General features: G+C 38.7%; 2 protein-coding genes across 2 annotated transcripts in view; one reads left to right on the top strand and one right to left on the bottom strand.

Moving 5' to 3' along the window:
* EIF2B3 (eukaryotic translation initiation factor 2B subunit gamma) overlaps nt 1-26,348 on the top strand; it is a 153,852-nt gene that overhangs the window by 90,666 nt on the left and 36,838 nt on the right. The window contains exon 6 of the mRNA XM_036859827.1: nt 15,316-15,405. Coding sequence (XP_036715722.1) covers nt 15,316-15,405 — 90 coding nt within the window. The remainder of the gene's footprint in view (nt 1-15,315; nt 15,406-26,348) is intronic.
* The window catches only part of BTBD19 (BTB domain containing 19), an 89,401-nt gene continuing 71,513 nt past the window's right edge, over nt 8,461-26,348 (bottom strand). The window contains exon 8 of the mRNA XM_036859848.1: nt 8,461-8,566. The gene's annotated coding sequence lies outside the window, so the exon portion shown is untranslated. The remainder of the gene's footprint in view (nt 8,567-26,348) is intronic.

The raw sequence follows: 26,348 nt of genomic DNA, 5'->3' as shown, positions 1-26,348 counted from the left end.
ATGTTAAATGGTGACAGCATGTTGGACTATTCTGAGAAATTTGGCTGTGAAGGATAGAAGTAGAACTAGAAGGAGGAGAAGGAAAGTTTGAAAAAGAATATTTTAACTTGGGAAAAGCTGAGAACGTTTTAAGGTTATATGAGCCATATTGCATGTTAGGCAGTCCCTAAGGTGGAAGTGAGGTTGGGAGGACATCCTCAGCATAGCTAGCTAATAGCTGCTACCCTGACTGTAGGGAGCCTGTCATACTAGGACTAACTGTATCATTCAGTAGTTTGTCCCATTCCTACCCCTTTCTTCCCACTCCCTACTGTGCACCTAACCTTGCCAACTCTCCTGGACCAACCAGGAATATTCTGAAGTACACCCAAACTCGTCAGGACCCTCCTGAAGTCTCTAACATTTGTTTCTGATGAGTCTATATCTCTTATTAGAATGTATACTCTTCTGGACATTCAGTAAGTATTTAGTGCCTGCCATGTAATACACTGTTCTGGACACAGTGTGCTGCTATGATGATCAAGTCTCAAATCTTCCTTCCCCGAAAGAGGTGATAGAGATACACAATGCAGAATAGAACATTAGTACTATAAGTGATTTTTCCAGTAGAATTCCATAAGTATTTAGAAAGGAAAAAAAAACCTCAGTAGATTAGGAGAATCTGCGAATTTTTTAAGGAGAAAATTACATGTGAGGCTGGAGCTTTAAGGATTTATACATGTTGGGAGTAGTGGCACACGAATAGAGGCAGGCATTCCAGAAGGAACATGAGCAAAGACACAGAGAAAGGAAAGCAAAAGTAACTGAGTTACTCAGTTTCTCTGAAGCACAGAGAATAATATGAGAAGGTTTAATAAAAGCAAAGGGAAGTCTTAGAGGTTTACAAACAATAAAGTGATTACTAGGTTAGAGCTGTGTTTCATTCAGTATTATATACTTAATACAGTTCAGTGCCTAGCACATCTACCACTCAGGAGAAATTTATTTACCCAACTGTTGAACCCCAAAGGGTGGGAGTGCCTGAGCAGGTTGTCTTGTAAAATCTTCCGAATATGATGTAACTCTAGCCGTGCAAGAGCTGGAGGTTCTGTTCTTCCAGGACCACTTCTGGTAGCAATTTCTATATCAGAGAAGTAGAACTGCTATGAGTGATATAGAATAAGGGATTATTTTGCAATTGTGGAAGCTGGTAGAGCTCTGTGTGCATGTTGTTGCTTCTGTATAGTGTTGAACCTGAAATCGCTATCAGTCAGCTAGACCAACAGTCAGAAGGAAAGCTGGATGTGGACAAGAGCAAGAACAAACAGGAACCCACATCTGTCTCTCACCACTTTTAGCTTCATTATTGTGGGTGATCTGCAGGAGAACTGACATCCTTCACCACAGAGCTACACAGTGCTTGGCTCAGGAATCCAGAGAAGCTGAAGGAGGATATCTGGTAGGATCCGGAGGAACTGCAGGTCTGGGTACTGTTCTCTGCCTGCTAGGTGAGCTAGCGTCTCAGTGACATACAGAGGTTGCCATAATACTTAGCACCATCCAGTGACCTTCAGAGCATTAAAAAATGTGTCTGCAGCTTTCCTTCTGCCTTCTAAATGTCACACAGAATATCTGTTGTAGCCATTGCTAACTCAGAACGATTCAGAGAAGAGAATTTTGCATAACATAATTCCAGATCAGCTAAGTTAATACATAAGCCAGCATACCATGTATATGTATGTCCTTAAAACAGTAACTTTCCATGGTTTTTCCATCACCTAAGAGACAAAATCCAAGCTCTTTAACATGACATCTAAGCATTGTAGGCGGCTCTCCATAATCTGGCCTCTGGCTACCCCTCCAGCTTTAACCTTTATCATTGTATCCTAGGTTTTGTTGTTTGTTTTGTTTTTCATACCTGTTTGCCTTTGTATATGCTAGTTTCTCAATCTGAAATATCCTGTTCCTGCTTTGTCTTCGTAGCAGATTTCTCCTCAGCATTCAGAACCAACCTCAGGCTATGAAACCTTATCCTATCCCTGCTCCCTTAGACAGCTCACTGCATCTTTTTCTGTTCTAGCTTCCTACACTGTTATCACATTATACATAATAGATTAACACGTAGTCTTCTCTACTAGATTATGAGTTCCTAAAGGCAACGTCTGTCTATTTCAGCTGTGTGTTCCTGGTACCAAGCACGGTACTTGGCCCATGATAATAATAATAATAATAATAATAGTTATCATTTAATGAGTGCCTAATATATGGCAAATACCATGCAACACACTTTAAGTGCATAATTTCTGATCATCTTAATAACTCTGCAACAAGGAGATAATATGATGGGCCTCCATGTTTGTTGAATTAATGAATATATTATCTGAGATTAAAAATTGCAATAATTTTCCAATTTTCTCTTAAGGAAGTGGAACTTTTTCTTTAAGTAAAATCTTACATAGAAGCCTGAGATATGAAACATAGAACAGGGATTTATTCTGATTCAGGTTTCCTGTAGCAATTCCCAAAGCAGCTCCAGAAAACTCTCGGACTCTATGAAGCACAATATTCCATTTTATAACAAAGAAACTGACATGAAGAAAGATTATGCCATATTTAAGTGGTGAAGCCAGAACTAGAATCCTGGCTCTTAGTCCAGTGCTCTTTTTACTACACCAAGCTGCCTTTCAACTTTGACTTAGCTCACTATTAAGCCAGTGATATCACAGAATACAAGTGGTCATTAGTCTCAAGATTAGAATAAAAACAGAAATCCTTAACATGGCGGGAAACCTCTCCAGCCTCATCTTGTGCCTCTCCTCTTCTTGTTTTCTGTGTTTTAGCGGTCCTGGGCGACTTTAGTTCCTCATACTCACCAGTCTACCTCAGAGTCTTGGCATGTACTATTTTCTCTGCCCAGAGTGCCCATCTCATTTTCTCTACCCCTTTCACCTGGCTAACTCCTGCTTTTCTTTCAGGTTTAAGCTTAAAGGGAAGCTTCCTGTCATCTTCCACCCTGGACTAGGTCCCCCATTATATGCTTCCGTAATACTCTGTGCTCACCTTTTACAATTATTGCATACTTGCAGTAATTGATTTTCCATTCAACTCTAAGCTTCATGCAGGGATCATGTCCATTTTGTTCGCTTCTGTATCCCAAGTGCCTGGAATGTAGTAGGTGTTCAATGAATATAGGCTAGGGACTGTCTCGTAGAGGAGTGAAGTGATTTTTTTCTTTTTAATTAATTAATTAATTTATTTTTGGCTGCATTGGGTCTTCGTTGCGGTGTGCGGGCTTCTCATTGCGGTGGCTTCTCTTATTGCGGAGCATGGGCTCTAGGCGCATGGGCTTCAGTAGTTGTGGCACTCGGGCTCAGTAGTTGGGGCATGCAGGCTCAGTAGTTGTGGCGCACAGACTTAGTTCCTCTGCGGCATGTGGAACCTTCCCGGTCCAGGGCTCGAACCCATGTGCCCTACATTGGCAGGTGGATTCTTGACCACTGCACCACCAGGGAAGTCCAAGTGATTTGTTTTTGACATGGACTAAAATCATTTCTGTTTGTTTTTCTCTCGGTACAATGAGGAACAGCACTTAGAACTCTTAAGAACTCTTCCAGCTCTGGCAGTCTCTGCTGCTTTGAGTCCAGGGCTTCCACTTCAGTACAACTGCTTTTCTTGGAGAGGGTCTGAGCACCATAGCTCACTCTGCTGCATAGGCAGACCTTTGGTTTGGTAACTCCATATGCACTCCTAACGATCAACAATCTGTCATTCCTGTGACCTACGGTGCCAACAAGATCAGGCATTTGGGGTGGTATGGCAGGTGCCTTCCTATAAACAGCTACCAGGTAGTTATGTAATAGGTGCTTACTCCAAAATCTGTCTCATTAGAATTATAGATAACTAGTAAGTAGCCATGCTTCATAGATCACTCTCTTTCCTCTACTTATGAACAACCTTGGTTGTTTCAAGCACACCTTGGTCTCTAGTTTCTTTTAAATTGTAATGATTAGGCAGTAAGGAATTAGCTCGGGCTCTTCTAGTGGGAGAGAAGATACTTCTTTGTTGGAACATGTTTAAGATTGCCAAACAAAATAGAAGGTGATTGTCTGAAGGTCTTCAAAGAGAGAAGTTGTTTATGTTGTTGCATTGAACACTTCAAGATGGCTAAGTTGTCATAGGAGGCTTTTATCCTCTTTGGAATTGTTGCTTCTGGTTCTTATGAGTCATTGTTTCAAGTTTCAGATCTCCTGGCATCTGAATTCAGGAGGCATCCATGACATTTCCTTCACCTGTCAACATTTATATTTATGCAAAGAGAAGCGTATGTTAGAGTTAAGTTTCTTCTGTATTTTGAGTCTTTGTCCAGTTGAATTTTTGTTATTCTGTTCCCATTCCTTGCTATTCTCCTGTCCCCAAATTTGGACTCGGTTTGGTTTGGAAAAAGTCATTCTGTATAGCCATATAAACTATTAGGACATACTCAGTTTAGGTTAGTGGAGGCTTTCTTTCTTCACTAGGTTGTTGTGGACTGTCTCAGCATATATGCCAGTTCTCCCACTAGGCTAGAAATCCTTGCAGTCCCATTCATAGCAGTGCTGGAAGTCTAATAGTGTGTCCACATGGAGTGTCTAGATGAATTTCACTTTTTAAACATGCAGTTACCATAATCTGTTTCTTTACCTATCTGCCTTTTTCTACTCATTCTTCTAGGTTATGAGCATGTCAGGGAATAGAACTCCCAGTTGGCCTTTGCTATAACTTATGCAATGAACAGGATAAAAACAACTCAGTTTCTCCTGCGCACATGATGATTCTGGGGAGGGAGTTTTGTCTCTATTCTATAGATTTGAAGGAAATAAGCATCTGAATCCCTTAAGATCTTTGGGGTTTGGCGTGGGGGTTATAGATCTTACTATTAACTAAAGGAACTCAGACCTCTTTTTAGAGTTATTAAGAGATATGGGCATTTAAATTCTTAAGTTTATTCTGCTAGGGAGAAAACTGGTATGATTTTTTAAAATTTATTTATTATTTATTTTTTTGGCTGTGTTGGGTCTTCGTTTCTGTGCAAGGGCTTTCTCTAGTTGTGGCAAGCGGGGGCCACTCTTCATCGCGGTGCGCAGGCCTCTCACTATCGTGGCCTCTCTTGTTGCGGAGCACAGGCTCCAGACACGCAGGCTCAGTAGTTGTGGCTCACGGGCCTAGTTGCTCCGCGGCATGTGGGATCTTCCCAGAGCAGGGCTCGAACCCGTGTGCCCTGCATTGGCAGGCAGATTCTCAACCACTGCGCCACCAGGGAAGCCCAACTGGTATGATTTTAACCATAGTAATTACTTGGTTTTGGGGGTTTGGGTGGGGGTTTTTTTCAGTGTTTATCTTCTCTTTCATGGATATATTTCTTTCTTTCTGGGCTGCCTTTCTGAACTGCTTTTTTGTTCCCTAGCTCTGTAATTTTACATTGTTTTGTTTTGTACAATGTGGGTGGTACACATAGCTCTGTGTTCAGTTTTCTTTGAGTTAAAGCAAAGCTCTCAGAAAAATCTTGAGTCTTCAGTCCTGCATAATCCTGAAGACTAGTGTCCATGTGGCAGTCTTTCTTCCATCTTCTCTGGAGATCTTAAACCTTTGTCCCTCACACACAGTACTTCGAGTTGTTAATATGAGGAGAAAATTTGGGTAAGCAAATATTGAAACGAAACATGGGTACAGCTTGGTCTTTGAACTCCTTGACATTTAAAAGTAATTTGCCCAAAACAGGCAGCTGCTTCTTTGATAGCATTTCTTAACATCTGCTTAGAAACTTGGAAGCAGAATGATAAAGAGTTCCTCTAGGCTTGTCTGAGGTCAACACTTAGAACCCCATTCCTTAGCAAATTCCTTCTTGAATGGTTCTAGTGGTTGATGAACTCCTAAATAGGGTATTCAGCAAGGGAACAAGTACAAAAGCAGGGATTTTTTTTAAATTACAGCCAGGCATTCTACCTTTCTTGCCTTGGATTTATATGTGAGACTGGAGCAGGGCTTCATCTATATAGAACTCCTAGGATTATATACGGAGAAAAGAAAGAAGTTGCTTGAGAGACCTTATGAGGTAATAGAAAAGCCTTAGAGTCCAAATACCTACATTTCAATCCCAGTTCTACTACTGTCTACCTCTGTGACCTAGGAAACTTACTTAACCTCTCTGAGTCTATGTTTTCCTAATCTGTAAAAGGAAGACGGAGATGTTGTGAAGATGTGAAAGCACATTGCAAAATGCCTGGCACATAATAACTATTCAGCAGATGCTGGTTCCAGTCCTTCCTTCCCTTAAGTAACTGGAATCAATTAGAGTATTGGGTTAAAGTTCACACATAGGGAATTCCCTGATGGTCCAGTGGTTAGGACTCACCACTTTCACTGCAGGGACCTGGGTTCGATCCCTTGTTGGGGAACTGAGATCCTGCAAGCTGCATGGCGCAGCCAAAAAAAAAAAAAAACTCACACATAGCAATATACTGAGAACAGATGTGAGTTGAGAGCATAGGAGAGTCCTGAGTTAATCAGTGTGCTATAGTCTGAGCCACAAGGATTATGTGCTATACATCTTGACTGACTCAAGAAGAAGTAGAAAACCTGAGTAGACCTAGAGCAATTAATGAAATCAACTTAGTAATTTAAAATCTTTCAACAAAGAAACGTCTTTGAGGCTTCAAAATGTAAGGATGGCTTCTTTAGTGAATTCTATCAGATATTTAAAAAAGAAATAATACCAATCCTTCACAAAGTCTTCCAGAAAATGAAAGAAGAAGGAATACTTCCCAACTTATTCTATGAGACCAGTATAACTCTTTGATACCAAAGCTAGATAAAGACAACACAAGACCAATATCCTTTATGAATATAGGTGAAAAAATTTTCAACAAAGTATTAGCAAAATGAATCCAGCAACCATGCCTAAGTGAGATTTATCCTAAGGGTGCAAGATTGGTTTAATATCTGAAAAACAATTAATATACTATGTTAATAGAATAAAAGATTAAAAACTACATGATTATCTCAATAGACACAGAAAAAAACATTTTTAAAAATGCACCACCCGGGCTTCCCTGGTGGCGCAGTGGTTAAGAATCCGCCTGCCAATGCAGGGGACACAGGTTCGAGCCCTGGTCCAGGGAGATCCCACATGCCGCAGAGCAACTAAGCCCGTGCGCCACAACTACTGAGCCTGTGCTCTAGAGCCTTTGAGCCACAGCTACTGAAGCCTGTGCGCTTAGAGCCCGTGCTCTGCAACAAGAGAAGCCACCGCAATGAGAAGCCTGCACACTGCAATGAAGAGTAGACCCCGCTCACTGCAACTAGAGAAAGCCCGCGCACAGCAACAAAGGCCCAATGCAGCCAAAAATAAATAAATAAATAAATTTATTAAAAAAAAAATGCACCACCCATTCATGATAAAACCTTTCAACAAGGCTTCCCTGTTGGCACAGCGGTTAAGAATCCGCCTGCCAGCGCAGGGGACATGGGTTCGAGCCCTGGTCTGGGAAGATCCCACATGCCATGGAGCAACTAAGCCCATGAGCCACAACTACTGAGCCCACATACCACAACTACTGAACCCCACGCGCCTAGAGCCTGTGCTCTGCAACAAGAGAAGCCACTGCAATGAGAAGCCCACGCACCGCAACAAAGAGTAGCCCCCGCTCGCCACAACTAGAGAAAGCCTGCGCGTAGCAATGAAGACCCAATGCAGCCAAAAATAAAATAAATTAGAAGGAAAAAAAAAATGTTCAACAAACTAGGAATTGAAGGGAACTGCCTCAGCCTGATAAAGGGTATCTACAAAAAACTTACAGAATACAAAAAACTTACATAATGTCATATTTGATAGTGAAAGACTGAATGTTTTCCCCTAAGATGGGAACAAAGCAAGAATGGCCTCTCTGGCTTTTTCTATTTAACATTATAGCCAGTTCATTCAGGCAAGAAAAAGACATAAATGGCATTCAGATTGGAAAGGAAGAAGTACAACTACCTTTATCTGTAGACAGCATGATCCTATATGTAGAAAATCTTAAGGAATCCACAGAACTACTGGCATTAGTAAGAGTTCAGCAAGGTTGTAGGATACAAGATCAATGTACAAAAGTCAATTATATTCCTATATACCGTCAATGGACAATAAAAATGAAATTATAAGAAAACAACTCCATTTATAATAGCATCAAAATGAATAAAGTACTTAGGAATAAATTTAATAGAAGATCAAGACATAATACTGAAAATTACAAAACCATGCTGAGAGAAATAAAGTTTGTGGGTTTTTTTTTTTTTGAAGTTTAAATTTTTTATTTTACATACAAAGAACTAGCATTGTTTCTGCATAAGGTAGATGTCCTGGATGACCCATTCAAGGAAGTTCACTTAGTTCAACTTAATGAAGCTGATGTCCTTCATGTACTAGAGGAAACGCTGGTGGCACACATTGAGGCCATATTTCTGGATCGTACTGTGCCGATTTGAGCAGATGCGGCAAGAGCGAGAACCCTGGCCGAATTTTTTTGGATGGCTCCAGTAGAGCTGCTGGTGAACCATCTTGCTTTCTCGGCTGCAATGAGGCAAAAGGCAAGAGAAATAAAGTTTAAGTATATGAAAACACATTCCAGTGTTTCTGGATTGGAAGACTCAATATTGGGGGTTTTTTCTTTTAAGGTTAATATTTTTTATTTTTTTATTGACGTATAGTTAATTTTAGTTTCAGGTGTACAGCACAGTAATTCAGTTATATATATGTAGTATAGTTCCCTGTGCTGTACAGTAGGTCCTTATTGGTTATCTATTTTCTGTATAGCAGTGTATATATGTTAATCCCAACTCAATATTGTTAAGATGGCATTTCTCCCCAGCTAATCTTTAGATTCAACACAAACCCATCAGAATCCCGGTAAAGTTTTTGTAGAAATTGACAAGTTGATCCTAAATGTTATGTGCAAATTCGGAGGACCCAGAATAACTAAAACACTTTTGAAAAAGAACAAAAAAGTTGAAGAACTCATACTTCTCCAATTCATAACTTGCTATAAAGCTATAGTAATCAAGACAGTATGGTACTGGCATAAGGATAGACATATAGAGCAATGGGACAGAATTGAGAGTGCAAAAATATACCCTTACATTTATGGTCAATTGAATTTCACCAGAGAAGTCAAAACTTAATGAGCAAAGGATAGTATTTTACACAAATGGTGCTGGGACAATTTGATATTCACATGCAAAAAAATTAATTTAGACCCTAACCTCTCTCCATACACAAAAATGAAAATGGATTACAGACCTAATGTAAGAGCTAAAACTGTAAAAGTTTTAGAAAAAAATCTTTGTGAAATTGGGTTAGGGAAAGAATTCTTAGTTAAAACACCAATAACATAATTCATAAAAGAAGGACTGATAAATTTTATATCCTCAAAATTAAAGTCACCGTTCAAACCTCAAAAGATACCATTAAGAAAATAAAAACATAAGGACTTTTAGAATTCAAGGAGATGACAAACAACCCAATTTCAAAATAGGCAAAAGATTTTAATGGACACTTCACCAAAGAAAATATACAAATGGCTAATAAGAATATAAAAAGATTCTCAATATTGTTAGTCACTAAAGAAATGTAGATTTAAACAATGAGATGCTATTTCACACCCACTAGAATGGCTGTAATAATTTTTTTTAATATTTATTTATTTATTTTGGCTGCGCTGGGTCTTAGTTGCAGCACACAGATCTTCATTGAGGCATGTGGGATCTTTTAGTTGTGGCATGCAGACTCTTAGTTGCGACACATATGCAGATCTAGTTCCCCAACCAGGGATCGAACCTGGGCCCCCTGCATTGGGAGTGTGGAGTCTTACCAACTGGATCACCAGGGAAGTCCCTATAATAAGTTTTTAAAAAACAGAAAAGGCAAATCTATAGAGATAGGAGGCAGATTAGTGATTGTCTGAAACTGAGGGTGAGAGGGGATTTATTGGTTGCAAACAGTCATGTGAGATTTTATTTAGGTGATAGAAATGTTCTATAACTGGATTGTGGTGATAGTTGTACAGCTCTGTAAATTTTCTAAAACTCGTTCAGTTGTACACCTAAAACAGGTGAATTGGGCTTCCCTGGTGGTGCAGTGGTTGAGAATCTGCCTGCCAATGCAGGGGACACGGGTTCGAGCCCTGGTCTGGGAGGATCCCACATGCCGCGGAGCGACTAGGCCCATGAGCCACAATTGCTGAGCCTGCGTGTCTGGAGCCTGTGCTCCTTAACAAGAGAGGCCGCGGTGGCGAGAGGCCCGCGCACCGCGATGAAGAGTGGCCCCCACTTGCCGCAACTGGAGAAAGCCCTTGCACGGAAACGAAGACCCAACACAGCCATAAATTAATTAATTAATTAATTAAATTTTTTTTAAAAAGGTGAATTTTATGGTATATAAATTATACATCAATAAAGCTGTTAAAAAAAGACACTCCAACAAAGCAACCAGCTAAATTTAGAACATGGAGTATTCTACAAGACAGGTGATCCGCCCTCTCTAATCATATGGCTTGTCAGGGGAATAAGGAAGGGGAACTTTTTTTTTTTTTGGCTGTGTTGGGTCTTAGTTGCTACATGCGGGCTTTCTCTAGTTGCGGTGAGCAGGGGCTACTCTTTGTTGTGGTGCACGGGCTTCTCATTGTGGTGGCTTCTCTTGTTGCGGAGCACAGGCTCTAGGCAAGCAGGCTCTAGAGCACAGGGTCAGTAGTTGTGGCTCACGGACTTAGTTGCTCCGTGGCATGTGGGATCTTCTCGGACCAGGGCTCAAACCCATGTCCTCTGCATTGGCAGGCGGATTCTTAACCATTGTGCCACCAGGGAAGTCCCAGGAAGGGGAACTTTTTTAAAATGAAATTGCCAAATACATTGTGAGGCTTTGACTGAATCCTGATTCAGACAGACTAACTGTGAAAAGACAAATTTGAATTTGGATTGGATATTAGATGACATTATGAAGTCGTTGATAATTTTATTAGGCGTAATAATGACGTAGTGATTATATTTCAAAGTCCTTATCAGTTGGCAATGCATACTACACATACTGGAATATTCACAGTAAAATGACATTATGTCTGGAATATGCTTTAAAGTACTATATTAGTTTGCTATAACAAAGCTCCATAAACTGGGTGGCCTAGAACAACGGAAGTTTATTGTCTTAACAGTTCTTGAGGCTAGAAATCTGAAATCAATGTATTGGCAGGGTTGGTTCCTTCTGAGGTCTATGAGGGAGAATCTGTTCCACCCATCTCTCCTAGCTTCTGGTAACCTCAGGCATCCTTGGCTTATAGATAGCATTCTCCTCGTGTCTTTATATTGTCTTCCCTCTAAGCATGTCTGTCTCTGTGTTCAGATTTCCCCTTTATAAGGGTACTAGTCATACTGCATTAGGGGCCCTCTAATGACCTAACCTTAACTTGATCATCTACAGACGTCATATTTCCAAATAAGGTCATATTCACAGGTACTGTGGGTTAGGACTTCAACATCTTTTGGGGGGACACAATTTAACCCATAATAAATACTACAGCAAAAAATTTTAAAAGATTAGAAAATGTTGATAATTGTTGAAACTACTTGATGCGCACATGGGAATTTATTATGTTTTTCTCTTATTTTGTGTATGTTTGAAATTTTCCATGATAAAAATTTAAGAAATGTGTGTGTGAAAGCAGAGACTTAAATTGATATTTGTACACTCATGTTCATAGCAGCATTATTCACAATAACCAAAAAGTGGAAGCAACTCAAGTATCCATAGACAGATGAATCGATAAAGAAAATGTGGTACATACATACAATGAAATATTATCCAGAGTTCAAAAGGAAGGAAATTTTGACACATGCTCCAATATAGATAAATTGTAAAGACGTTATGCTAAGTGAAATAAGCCAGTCACAAGAAGAACAAACAAATATTGTATGCTTCTTCTTATATGAGATTCCTAGAGTAGTCAGAATCATAAAGACGTAAAGTAGAATGGTGGTTGCAAGGGGCTAGGAGGAAGAAGGGAATGGGGAGTTAGTGTTTAATGGATACAGAATTTCAACTGGGGAAGATGAGAAAGTGCTGGAGATGGATGTTGGTGACAGTTGCACTACAATGTGAATGTAGTTAATGCCACAGAACTATACACTTGAAAATGGTTAAAATAGTAAATTATACAGACCAGCTAAGGACTTTTATGAAGATACTTTAAAAGCCATTGATCTTTGCAGTTAAACAGTAAATGCTTATCCTTGCATCGTTCCCAATATTTATTTCATGTATACATTCCTCATTTATTCTAAAATAATATTATTAATAATTGTCATAATTAATACCTATTGGTTTTGTTCCTTGCTTTAAAAATTGGTATTCCTGTTCTTAAGATCATAAAAAGATACTTGATTTCCCTTAAATTTTAAACATTACAAATTAAAATTCTAAAATATACAACTTACTATTTTAAAAATAGGTCTATAAAAATAATCCTAATGGCTTATATTGTCCTAGGTTTTCTAGACTTTTAACTTTTTGTTCATTATTTGTTCTGCTTTTCTAAGATCTTTTCTTCTCCACTCTCCTTTTCTTTTTTTATAATAGACCTTTTTAAAAGCATTTTTAAAATTCTTTTTATGTTAGATGAAGAGAAGAAAAAGGTTCTTAGGGAGCTTTTCAAAGATCCTATAGACTTTGAAGATTAAAAATTTTATACCATTCCTCTGAGTTTTCATCACTGAAAGGATTCCCACAAATTTTTCATATATATATATATATATATATATATACACATATATATATATATATTATTTTTATTGTAATAAGCTTTTTCTATGGTTGGCAACTTGTTTTAAATTATTTTTTTAAACATAAAATTATAACTATTTCTAAATGTCTTATCATTTCCATTTACTGATTTCTTACTTTATTTTATACAAATCCAAAACATCTTCCTGGCCCAGAGCAATTAACCAGTTACCCAGATCTTGCCGGTGCCTCTTTGAGGTTTTTTGGTATTATTTTGTTTTCTTTTAAAATATCAATTCTTATTTCTAATACCATTTAAAAACAATTAAATGAGGGCTTCACTGGTGGTGCAGTGGTTAAGAATCTGCCTGCCAATGCAGGGGACACGAGTTCAAGCCCTGTTCCAGGAAGATCCCACATGCCTCGGAGCAACTAAACCCGTGCGCCACAACTACTGAACCTGTGCTCTAGAGCCCACGAGCCACAACTACTGAGCCCACATGCCACAACTACTGAAGCCCGCACGCCTAGAGCCCATGCTCCACAACAAGAGAAGGCAACACAATGAGAAGCTCACGCACTGCAACGAAGAGTAGGCCCTGCTCACTGCAACCAGAGAAGAGCCCGCGCGTAGCAACGAAGACCCAACACAGCCAAAAATAAAATAAATAAAATTTATAAAAAAAAAAAATTAAATGGGAAAAAATAAAATAAGGAACCAACCTTTTTGGCAACTTAAATGGCATTGATCTCCCGGTCCCAAGATTCACGTTCAATACAAATTTAATGCAAAAGAAAAAAAATCTCTGAATTGCCCATCTCTGTTCCTTCATTGTATTCCAGATTTGTAGCTAAATCTCTAGCCTGGATTATACCAGCTAAATTTTTGGAAATTTTTTTAATGCAAGAACTTTCTGGTTTTACCTACTTTATGTGATGAGAGTAAAAAGCTGAAAAAAAGTTTATAAACTGTAAAATGCTGTATGAATGTTAGTGCCATATGAGCTAGGGACTGGTAACAGTTTAGAAGATGATTACTCAAACTTTTAAGTTATTCCTTTCCCGGGTATATGATAAAGTTGACTTCAGCTATAAATATGAGAGTAATGTATCTACTTCATGAGGTAGTTGCAAGGACGAAATAATTTAAGTAGAGTATGTTGAATGATTCAAGGAATTTGTAAACCAAGGAACTGAACAGGAGAGTTCAACTTTCCAGATTGGTTAGATCAAGGGATAGAATTATCAGGGTGTGAACTTCAGATGAAACCCGGGCACCACAAGGCAAGTAGCCACATTCACATTTGCAAAATTCTATTTCCTGAAGAATTTCTTAGGACTCAAGACTCTCAGGAAGTTAGAATTGGGATATATCTTCTACTTTCTTCTTCATCCTCATTGTATACATTAATTGGCTTAGTGGGATTGTGTAGGTTATGGGTGTGAGATCTGAAATCTGACTCTTCTCTTGCTCTTTTGGAAGCATTTTGTTCCCCCTTCTAACAAAAGAGTGGAAGCCCAGGGTGGTGTACCTTAATCTATTTGATAAATTACTTCTAGGGTATCTAGATCCCATGAGAATAATTTTCCTTAAGACTATAAGCCAGTCAAAGCAGAGTAACACAGAGTAGTAGAAGAAGGATGACAACCAGGCAGCTATGATTGGAATTGCCATTTTTCCACCCTACTCCTCCCCTCCTCTCCTTCAGCTATCTTTTATTTATTTTATTAAATAAAATGACCTTGAACATTATATTATAAGCATGACATTTCTTAAGGCTGAAACCAAAGATGGCAGACTAAATAGCAACTAGGCAAATGCCTTAATTTGACCTAATTTATTCATGTCTTTGTCTATTCAACAACTATCTATTAAATATTCTGTGTGAGGTACAATGCTAAGTGCTAAGACTATAAAAATAAATCTCTGCCCTCAGGGAACTTTTATTAGTCTAGTGGGAAAGAGCATAAGTAAGTAAGCTGTTACTTTACTGTATGGTAAGTTATCTAGTAGAGATGGGCACCAAGTGTTGTGGGAACACAAATTTGGGTTGTCAGGGAAGGTTTTCTAGAGGGAGTATACCTGAGGAGAGCCCTAATGAATAATTAAGAGTAGGGACTTAGAAAGTATTCATAGAATTTTACTTCATCTTCTATGAACATGGAGTAATACATGCCAAATACTAGAGGAAAGCATGGCTCAAGTATGGCCTGCAGGAAGTGGGGCAGTTGGAGTAGAAGCAGGAAAATGTCAGTTACAAGAATTGTGGGTAGGAATTTGTAGTAAAATAGAAGAATGACTTGTCAATGATTTGATGGCTCACCAATTTTCAATGTCTTTGGAAGCCTGAAGACCTCATAAAGTGTGAGATAGGGCTTATATAAAGAGAAGACCTTTTCTGTGGTAGGATCAGAGCCGATATCCACCTTCTTGGTCTTCCCAGAGTTGGGTGTAGGCAGCATGGCTCTCACCCTTATAAGCTTTCTAATGCCTACTACCTAATAATAGGGTAGAACTCACGTGACCCTTTCCTCTCTTATTCTTTTCGCAGGCACCCTAGAATACGTTTCCACACAGGCCTTGTGGACGCCCATCTCTACTGCTTGAAAAAATACGTTGTGGACTTCCTAATGGAAAATAAGTAAGAAGGAGGGGGATAGAGTCAAACCCACAGCACTTAAGCTACCCTGTGACTTAATTAACAGTTTTAAACCTTGACAATAACCAGTTATATAAATAACACAGTTTGTTATAGAAATGAATTCATGTTACAGCATACTGTTATTTCGTCTGTACCAGAGTCTCCTGCTTGTATTCTGGGGACCTGTGCTATGATAAACCAGTAATTTATTTGTATAAAACTAATAGTAATTTATGAAGCATCTTTCTGCAGTTTCAGGCTCTTCTTCCTTCCTTCTGCAAGGGTGAGCTCCTCAGCTCTGGTGTTATTTGTCTCCAAGCAGATGTCCTTTCCCTAGGCAATTATCCTATAGATGGGCCCTCTTAGCAAAGGGCCAGACACTTATACCCAAGAGGAGGAAAGAAAGAAGAGCAAGTTTTCCTCCAATTTTGGAAAAGTCCTTCACATCGAATAAAGTTTCATGAATGCAGAGAAACAAAATTTGGTGCTTTCCCTGATTTTGCTTTGATAACAGAACTGTGGGCCTTAAATACTTCCCAGAGACTGTGTCTGGCAGATCATAGGACGTGGATTTCCAGAGAGAAAACTTCCTTTTGTGGTTGATCTCAAGGATTTTTGATAGGAAATGCAACGAGAGTCCTCAGAGGAACAGGAAGGAAAAGATGTAATAACTGCATGGTTAAGAAGAGGAGCAGCTAGTCTTCCTTGATGGCTGCTGGATAAGTTTCTGCCTTGAATAGTACTGGTAGACTGGAAAGCAGTCAGGCTGGTACCACAGCAGCAAGTTCCCTCAGACCAGCTGGGGAAGGGAGTCTGAGAACCAGAGTTCAAGTGCTAAGCATGCACTTAAACTCAGGAATATTAGGGGGATATATACAGGAATATTAAGGGGAAGAGGAATTGTTCCTCCATGCCCAGTATAATATTTCTTGCAGCATCCTAACCCTCACCTGCCTACAACACCTGCTCAACCACTACAGAAAGGCCCATGTAGAGCCAATGGTGAAACAAATCATCTGGACTCCTGGAAAGCTTTCCCAGGGGTTATTGTTTCTCTATTTTTTCTCACCAGGACAGTATTGCCCTGCTCCTCTCTGATTTATTATTCTGTTTTTTCAGTCAATCAACATATATTTATTAAGCACCTGTTACGAAGCAGGCATTGTGCTAAATCAACTGTGGGATCCATGGTGAATAAGCAGACATGGGCCCTGCCCTCATGGAACTTACAGCCTTAGCTCCACAGTGGATTGTAGAGACTTTGCTTTTTAAATAGCAAGGAAACTTGCTACCAAGATTAGAGTGATCCAGTACCCATTTTCCACATACCAGTCTAGGCTATCCATATTATAAAAATGAAGTTAACTCTTCGCCATTAAAGGTTTTTTATTTATTTATTTATTTATTTATTTATTTTGTATTTATTTGGTTGCTCTGGGTCTTAGTTTCAGCTCGCGGGCTCCTTAGTTGCAGCTCACCCACTTCTTAGTTGCGGCAGGCGGGCTCCTTAGTTGTGGCATGTGAACTCTTAGTTGCGGCATGCATGTGGGATCTAGTTCCCTGACCAGGGATGGAACCCGGGCCCCCTGCATTGGGAGCGCAGAGTCTTAACCACTGCGCCACCAGGGAAGTCCCTAAAGGGTTTATTTTTTATGCCCAAATGAAAATGAAATCCTGTGAAATAGGTTCTACCCTTGACATGCTGAGAGGGGATACAATAGTGGTAGAGATCATGATTTTTAAAAAAATTTTTTTCCTATGGAAAATTTCACACAGATACAAAAGTAGAGAAAGTGATGTAATGAACTCCCGTGTATCCATCACACAGCTTCAATAGTCACCAATTCATGGCCAATCTTTTTTTATATTTGCTACCACCAATCTTGCTAGTGTCACACCAGGTTATTTTAAAGCAAGTCATTATGATATAATTTCATCTGTAATTATTTCAGTTGTAATTATCTATAAATATTTCAGTATATATCCCTAAAACATAAACAAATACCTCAGTATTACTATCACACTTTAAAAAATCTAACAATACTTCCTTAACACTACCAAATGGGATTGTAGCTTTTGGTGTCTGGATATGCAGACAGTTTTGCAACAAAGCTAGCCTCATCCTGGCTGCTGTAGCTCATTTGGCCACCACCAGTTAGCAGTTCCCACACCTGGCAAGTGTAGTACAGTGGTATGTTCCTTCAGGGCAAGCCTAAATTTGGTGATTCTGTGGCTCCAGCCCAGAAGCTCTGCCAAATGGGACTTTCCCAGAGCTTGCTGTGATAAAGAAGTATACAGAGCCTCAGCTCCACTACCTCCCCATCTCAAGATCTGTTAAAGAGACCTTTATCTCTTCTTCGCCCCATCTACCCTTTACCTCTCAGAGTTGTTGGGATTAAAGGCATTATATTGAAAATTGGTAAATTTCAATATAGAATTAAGAAAAGTATAAAGGCACAGCAGGACAAATTAGAATGGTACTTGAGGGAGATTCTTTATTCCTGGCTGGAATAGTGGAGGTTATGTCTCAAAGCTTTGAGAGATAGGATTGAACAGGTTGGTGGGAGCAGTGTGTACAAGGCCTTAACAGCTGAGCAGGGAGTTACAGGTCTTTATACAGAATAGTCCCATATGGAATGAGCAACGATTCAACCTGGCAGGGGAACATAGACTATTCTGAATGGGAAAGAGACTCTTTCAAGGTAAGTAAGAGGCATTTATAGTAATCTGACTATGAGGACTCCTTTAGGAATGGAAAGGAAAAAGTAAACCTAGGAGACATAGCTTCAAGAAAGGACTGATTTAGCAATCCTTTGTTTTACCTATGAAAATTAACATTCTGCCCTGTATATTTTTCTAGTTGTCTACATGTTAATGTCTTCCACCCAAATTCCTTGACATCAGATACCTACCTGGATTGGTAAGGCATTCAATATATGCTTGGTGAATGGAAGGAAAGGAGATGTGGTGACAGTTTAGACAGCAGAAGTAATTTTGTACATCAGTAGTTAGAGAAGAGACGAGTATTTCTGCAGTTTACTAAGTAGAAAAACTATAGGGAAAGCTGTGGAGAAAAGAAAACCTATACTGTCTTTAACGAGAGAAGTTTAGTAAGTGAGCTGTGTGACCCTGGACAGGTGTCTACCTTTCTGTACCCCACTTTCCTCATCTGGGACACACTGTACCTGACACATGGTGGTTGTGAAAAATACTTGTAAAGAGCTTAGCGCAGTAGTTGGTGCATAGTTAGAACTTTTCATTGATCACCTACTGTGTTGCTAGATGCTAAAGATAAAAAGATGGAGTTTCTGCCTTCAAGTTGCTCACAGTTTAGGGAGAGAGGGACAGGTTAAATTATTACAATAAAATGTGCTAAGTAGTATGAGAGTATAGTAGAGTAGTATAATAGTATAGTAGAAGCACAAGGGAATTTGGGGGGGGATGATGGAAGTACTCTATATCTTGATTTGGAGTAGTGATTACAGTAGTATACATTTGACAAAACTCATTGAACTGTATGTTTAAAGTAGGTACATTTTATTATATGTAAGTTAAATTTACAAAAAAAATGATTTTAAGAGTTTAAAAAATGAATTGGACTTACCACAATTTTTTTAAAATTCAAAGCAACAGACATTTAATATATACTTAAATATATTCTAACTGCTGTGTTGGGGGCTGAGGATACCAAGATGAATACAAAGTCTTATAGGCCATAGTCTCTGTAACCTTGAGAAAATTACATTATGAAACAAGAGAAGAAAAAAAAAAAGCCAGAGATCCCCAGTCTTAATAAGTGGGAAAAGGGCACCTCAGGCAGCAGGAGTGTCATGACGGCTATGCTTTAGAAAGATGCTCCAGCAGCAATGGGAGGGAGGGAGGGATTGAATGGTTTTTGAGCTGAACCAACATCAGTGGTTCAGATTAACTTTAGTGGCAAAATCCATCACTAAAACTGGGCAGAAATTAATAAGGTAATGTATTTCAATATTGATTTTTAGCTAACAGTCCATCATTTCTCAGCTGGCTTAATATAGCATTCTCCTTGGTAGTTTTCTGCCTCCAGGCTCTCCCCTTTTAATCCATCCTCCACAAAACTACCAGAGGACTTTCTAAATTGCAAATCTGACTGCATCGTTATTTGGTGACTGGCATTGCCCCTCCCAACATTTACCAGTTGAAGTAATGCATGGGCCCAGGAGTAGTGCCTGAGGTAATAAGGATGAGGCAGGAGTTTCCTTAGGGATGCCACTGTTTGGCTTGGATGCTGATATCTTTTGCTGAATGTCTGCTAGTCTACATGTGCATTAAGGCACTTAGCTTCATCAGTATGTGATCTTAGAACTAACTCAAGCTTTCTAAGTATCAAATAAATCTTAGAAGCCATTTTAAAAAAAAAGAGGGTTGGTAAGTTTGACTAATAACAAGTTTTTAAATGCTGTATTGTGAGGGGAAATTAAAACCGAATAAACATAGTGTAAAAATAAACAACAAAAGTGGGGGGAGGGGATATTTGCAATACCAGGATAGCCCAAACACTAGTTTCCTCACATTACAAAGAGCACTTTAAAATCAATAAAGAAAAGAGTAATGACTCAATAGAAAAATGGGTAAAAGTTATAGGTAGTTGGTTCATAGAAAAAGCTAGTACACATATGAAAAGATGCCTACTCTTATAAATAAAAATGCATGTTAAACAGTTTTAGAATACTGTCTTTATTGTATGGCAAAGATTTTTAAATTTTGTGATGAAGCTAGTAAAGCTGTGGGGAAATTCTCTTATACTGTTTTACATAAACTTTTTGTAGGGTAGTTGATGATACCTATCAAAACTTAAAATTGTATACTCTTTGACTAAGCAGTTCTTTCCCAAAGAATCTATCCCACAGAAATATTTACTTAAGAGTATGGAAATATTCATTGCAAAATGTTCTTTGCAACATCCTTCATAACAGGGAAAAGTTATAACAATTTAAACAGGGTAATTAATTATATTATTGTGCAACTGTTAAAAAGAATGAAGTATAACTCTGTGTGGTGATACGGAAAGATTTCCAAGATATATTTACTAAAAAAAGCAAGTTGCAGTATTAGCATGTATTTTCAGTGTAATATGATTCTATTTTTTGCTTTAAAGAAATAAAAAGATATGCATATATATGCTTTAGAAGGTCTTTTTATCTATTTCTGAATGCAGTATGACAGACGGATGTTCCAAAGACTGTCTTGAAAATTTTAATTCAAAAATGTCTTGGATTTTATGTCCAGAGCCAGAGCAGAGCTTAGACTGAGTATTGTTACTGTGATGCTCTTGATGCTGGGTGGTGAGCTAAAAGTTTCTCCTCTTTTACAGTGTTATCTGATCTAAGCCTAAGGAAGCTCGCCTCTTAGGAACTTTTTGTTTGGCTTAGCAGGAGTTGCTCCAAAAGGAGACCGGTCCTGTAGAGAACTGAAGCAATATGCTGGGTCTCTGAGCTGAAGCCCGGAGAGACAGGCAGTTCATACCAGAATTAGTCCTGGTTTCCTTTACCACAGAAACCCAGAAAAAATTGTCTTTCTCTCCCTTTTCCTAACTTGCTAGACCTGCTAGCTGTTTAAGAGACCTAGAGGAAATTAATCTTCTTAAAAGGAAGAATTAAACTGAATACTTCCTTCCTGTTCAGAAAAACCCAGAGTTATAATTAACCTCTTGTAGTGTTTGAACCCAATCCATCTGTGCAGGACATACAGTCTTAGGGTTTGGCCTTCAGAGCACCACCCATGCACCAGATACTATTCTGGGTACTTTTCACACTTCATTCAGTCCTTAAAATAGTTCTCTTATTTAGGTATTATCTTCATATTTATAGAAGAGGGAAATGAGGCTTAAAGTCATTTGCTCAGTGTCATACAGTCAGCACCCCAACAAAATCGGCCACTGTTGATGAGTTGATTGCTAGCAACATCTACCACATATCTCAGATGTCTCTGTGTTACAGACACACACACGTGCACACATACCCGGGGGGATAAGAGAGTAGTCACAGCTTCCTAGTCTTAGCTACACAGGGATGCAGAGGAGTACAGATGGCCCCCACAAACTAAAGTCAGGAATTGGGGGTAGGCAGCCATGTTACAAGGTCAGAATCAGGGTGATAATTAAAGCCACACGCGAGATGACGTTATAGACTGGCTAGAAACCCGTGAGTCAGTGTAGGAAAGCAGAGAAAAGAAACAGAAATGAGAGACCATGGGAGATAGGCAGGAACCTTGGTTCCTTACTGTTCAGTTCAAGCATCCATATGACTTAGCTGTACTTGGTTTCCTGTCCTTAGATGTCCTAGAGATTGCAAAAGTATCCTTTACTTAAATAACAGAACAAAATTAAGCTAAGAATTTGTGGTTGACATAACCCTGTAACTGGAGCTATTATGTGGTAGCTGTGTACTGACATCTGAAGATGTAGGTGTTACCAAGATTAAACTAGGGTAGTCTCCTCTGGACTTCTTGGTTACATTCATTTTGATCTCTGGGACTTCTGGAAATAACTTGCTGCTGAAAAAGGGACAAAGGCCTAGCAACACATTGTATTGACTTATAGTTAACTTAAATATAAGCCCCCCAGCTGAGCCTTGCCTAAGCTATCATAGGCGACCATGGGCCAGATTATGGTAGGAAAGATAACCTTTTTAAAGAAGACTTTTAAACTGGCATAATATTTATAATTAAAGCACTCCTAGGAAGAAGAATCATATGGAACCAGAAAGTCTAAAGCCAGAAGAAAAGATGTGTTTAGTTTGCTGAGGATTTAAAAATAATTTCCCTATAAGTATAATGCTTAACTGGTGTGCTTGCCTTCTTTCTTCCTTCTCTGACAAATTCTTAAATATCCATTAAAGCTTACCTAGGTATTACTCCTTTAGGAAGTTTTTTCTCAATTTTTTTTCCCTTCACCCCCACTTAGAATAGATACCCTTGCTCTGTGCTACCATAGTATTCTGTGCTTATCTCCATTAGGCATGAGATCATTCTCTCTTCTGATCTTGTATAATCTTCAATTATTACATGCATCCTATTAAACTGAATTTGCATGTCTGTTTTTTCTACTTTTTTGAACCCCTTGAGGACAAAAACCAACTCTGATTCATCTTGTGACACACAGGAGATGCTCAGTAAATATAAAGGCAGCCAAACCATCAACTTCATATGAGGGCATGGATTTACCTGTTTTGTTTCACTGTCATATCCCCACTGTCTAGAATATGCCTGGCACATTTTGGGTACTCAGTGAATAAATTCAAATGAATAAAATGTTAGTTGAATTGCCCTAAGCCTAAGCAGTCTCTCCAGCCTGTAGGATCTGAACCTGTTTTTCTTTCTCAAGACATATGCACCAACACTGAAAATTTATTCTTATAGAAGCTTTTAGTATTTTTGTTAAACAGGGGAAAAGGATATCACAGAATACTGTATACCAAATACTTGGTTCTAAAGTCAGTACCTTTTAATCTAAAACAATTCCCTGTTTACTCTTCCAGATTATATCTGTTTTCTTTGAAGGAAAAAAAAAAACTGAAAACAAAGCATAGGGTTAACTCAGCAATCACCTTTTCTTCCCAATTACAGCTCTGCTGAGAGAAGAGGCAAGAAAACCCAAGCCTTTAGTATTCTCTGCAGACTTGAGTTCCAGGCCCTATAAAAGTAGGTTTTCTGTTCTACCTCTTTGCTAACTAATATTTTGAAGGACTGACTTGAAGTAGAAGACGTTTAGAGGATTTTAAGTCTCTTTGATTTGCTTACAAAGACAGAAAAGCCAGAATGCAAAAGTAGCCAAATTTTTCCGTTTGCCATGGACATAATTTTAAGACTTCCCCTGAAAACTTATAGCCACAAGGAGGACCTGATCACAGATCAAGGCAAAATGCTAAAAATAACAGATTTAAGCAGAACTAAACTAAAACATGTGTTTTTTCAACTGTTGGTTTTTTAATGCTAGTAATATTAATAATACAGAAACGTATTTAGAGTTCATTACATTTCCAAATCAGGAAAGCTCTGCTTCCTATCTCCAAAAATCAGAAGGAAAAATTATTGCCAGCTGTCTGGCCTAGAGGGATTACACTCAATCATTCACACATTCACTCATTCGTTTATTCAAATAAATATTTATTTAGCACTGACTGAATGTTTACTGGTAGAGAGACAGTAAGCAGAAAATTTTAAATCCTGTGGAAAGTGCTGTGGTTGCAGAAAACATGGGATACTAGTTAATATGGTATAGTGGAAAGAGTCATAGGCTTTGAGATAGATGTGGAGTAAGTTTCCGCTCTGCCAGTTATAAAAGCTGTGTTAACCTTAAGCAAGATAACTAACCTTTCTAAGCCTTGATTTCCTCACTTATAAAATGAGGACCATAATACCTACCATGAGGATTGCTGTAAGAATTTGAGATATGTATATTAATTTCCTAGCATGGAACTCGCACATGATATGGATTCAAAAACAATACATACAGACCTACTAGAGAATGGACTTGAGGATACGGGGAGGGGGAAGGGTAAGCTGGGACAAAGTGAGAGAGTGGCATGGACATATATACACTACCAAACGTAAAATAGATAGCTAGTGGGAAGCAGCCGCATAGCACAGGGAGATCAGCTTGGTACTTTGTGACCACCTAGAGGGGTGGGGTAGGGAGGGTGGGAGGGAGGGAGATGCAAGAGGGAGGAGATATGGGGGCATATGTATATGTATAACTGATTCACTTTGTTATAAAGCAGAAACTGATACACCATTGTAAAGCAATTATAGATGTTAAAAAAAAAATACATATAATTGTCTTTGCTGTGAGAGTACAGAAACCTGCAAGTGTTATGAAAGCCTTCCAAGGAGAGATGATATTTGAGAGCAGTCTTATGGCTCCATAAATTTTCACAAAGTTAACACTCCCTTGTAACTACTATTCAAGTCAAAAAATAGAACATTACCCAGTTTCCAGACACTCCCTTCAAGCACCTATCCCCCCAACACACAAAAGTAACCACTATCTTGAGCATTAAATAAATTTAAGAAGATAAGACCAGATTTATACTTTAGAAAAATCACTGTGCCTGCAACACAGAGGGTGGTTTGAAGGAAGAAGAGACATGATCAGATTGTGCTTTAGAGAGGGTGTTCTGTCTGTAATATAAAGGATAGATTTCAAGAGGTAAGACTGGAGGAAGAGAAACCAATTAAAAGCAGCTGAAGGAATCCAGGCAAATAATGACAGTGGCTTAGACTAGGCAGTAGCGGTAGAGATGGAGAGTTGACAGTTTTGAAAGATTGGCGGATAAAATCAGCAGTGTTTGGTGACTGGTTGTATGTGAGGAGTGGAGGAAGGAGGAGGAAGCAAGATGATTACCACATTTCTGGCTTGGGTGACTAAATGAATCTCCATATCACTAAGCAAGGTAATCAGTGTTTGGGGTGGGGGGAGCATGTTTGGGAGAAAGATGATGGGTTCAGTTTTAAACATTGTTTTTAAGGTAGCTGTGGGTCATCTAAATGGTGGCAGAGTCCATCAGGCAGTTGAAAATGTGAGACTAAACTAAAGAAAAGAGGTCTTGGCTATGGGTCTACATTTGGGAATGAGCTGCAAAGAAGCCACCAAGTGATCTATCTCAGGGAGACGAATAGCATGAGAAAAATACAGGCAAAAAGAAAAATCCTGAGAAACACCAAGTATTTCAGGGGAAACAAAGAAAGAGGTATCAGAAATAGGAACAGATCAAGAGAGTGATGCCACAGAAAGTAAGGGAAGAATGGCCTGTGACTGTGAAATTTGGAAGATTCAAAAAATATTTTTAAAATACTACCCATAATTCTGCTACTGTGAGATAATTGTGAACATTTTAGTGTATTTCTTTCCATCATTTTATTTATTTTTATATATACATATACACACTTCAGATTGTGCTGTAGAAATAACTGCTTTCTGCTTTTTTTTCCTGAATTTTTGAATTTTATTTTATTTACTTTTTTTATACAGCAGGTTCTTATTAGTTATCCATTTTATACATATTAGTGTATACGTGTCAGTCCCAATCTCCCAATTCATCACACCACCATCCCCACCCCCACAAGTCACTTTCCCCTCTTGGTGTCCATACGTTTGTTCTCTACATCTGTGTCTCTATTTCTGCCCTGCAAACTGGTTCATCTGTACCATTTTTCTAGGTTCCACATATCTACATTAATATACGATATTTGTTTTTCTCTTTCTGACTTACTTCACTCTGTATAACAGTCTCTAGATCCATCCACGTCTCTACAAATGACCCAATTTCGTTCCTTTTTATGGCTGAGTAATATTCCATTGTATATATGTACCACATCTTCTTTATCCATTCATCTGTCGATGGGCATTTAGGTTGCTTCCATGACCTGGCTATTGTAAATAGTGCTTCAGTGAACATTGGGGTGCATGTGTCTTTGAATTATGGTTTTCTCTGGGTATATGCCCAGTAGTGGGATTGCTGGATCATATGGTAATTCTATTTTTCTTTTTTAAGGAACCTCCATACTGTTCTCCATAGTGGCTGTATCAATTTACATTCCCACCAACAGTGCAAGAGGGTTCCCTTTTCTCCACACCCTCTCCAGCATTTGTTGTTCGTAGATTTTCTGATGATGCCCATTCTAACTGGTGTGAGGTGATACCTCATTGCAGTTTTGATTTGCATTTCTCTAAAAATTAGTGATGTTGAGCAGCTTTTCATGTGCTTCTTGGCCATCTGTATGTCTTCTTTAGAGAAATGTCTATTTAGGTCTTCTGCCCATTTTTTGATTGGGTTGTTTGTTTTTTTAATATTGAGCTGCATGATCTGTTTATGTATTTTGGAGATTAATCCTTTGTCCATTGATTCATCTGCAAATACTTTCTCCCATTCTGAACGTCGTCTTTTCGTCTTGTTTATGGTTTC

Source organism: Balaenoptera musculus, chromosome 1 (genome assembly GCF_009873245.2).
Source record: "Balaenoptera musculus isolate JJ_BM4_2016_0621 chromosome 1, mBalMus1.pri.v3, whole genome shotgun sequence".
Classification (NCBI taxonomy): Eukaryota; Metazoa; Chordata; class Mammalia; order Artiodactyla; family Balaenopteridae; genus Balaenoptera; species Balaenoptera musculus.
Note: the sequence above shows the minus strand (reverse complement) of the source record. Positions and strands in the feature narration are given on the sequence as shown.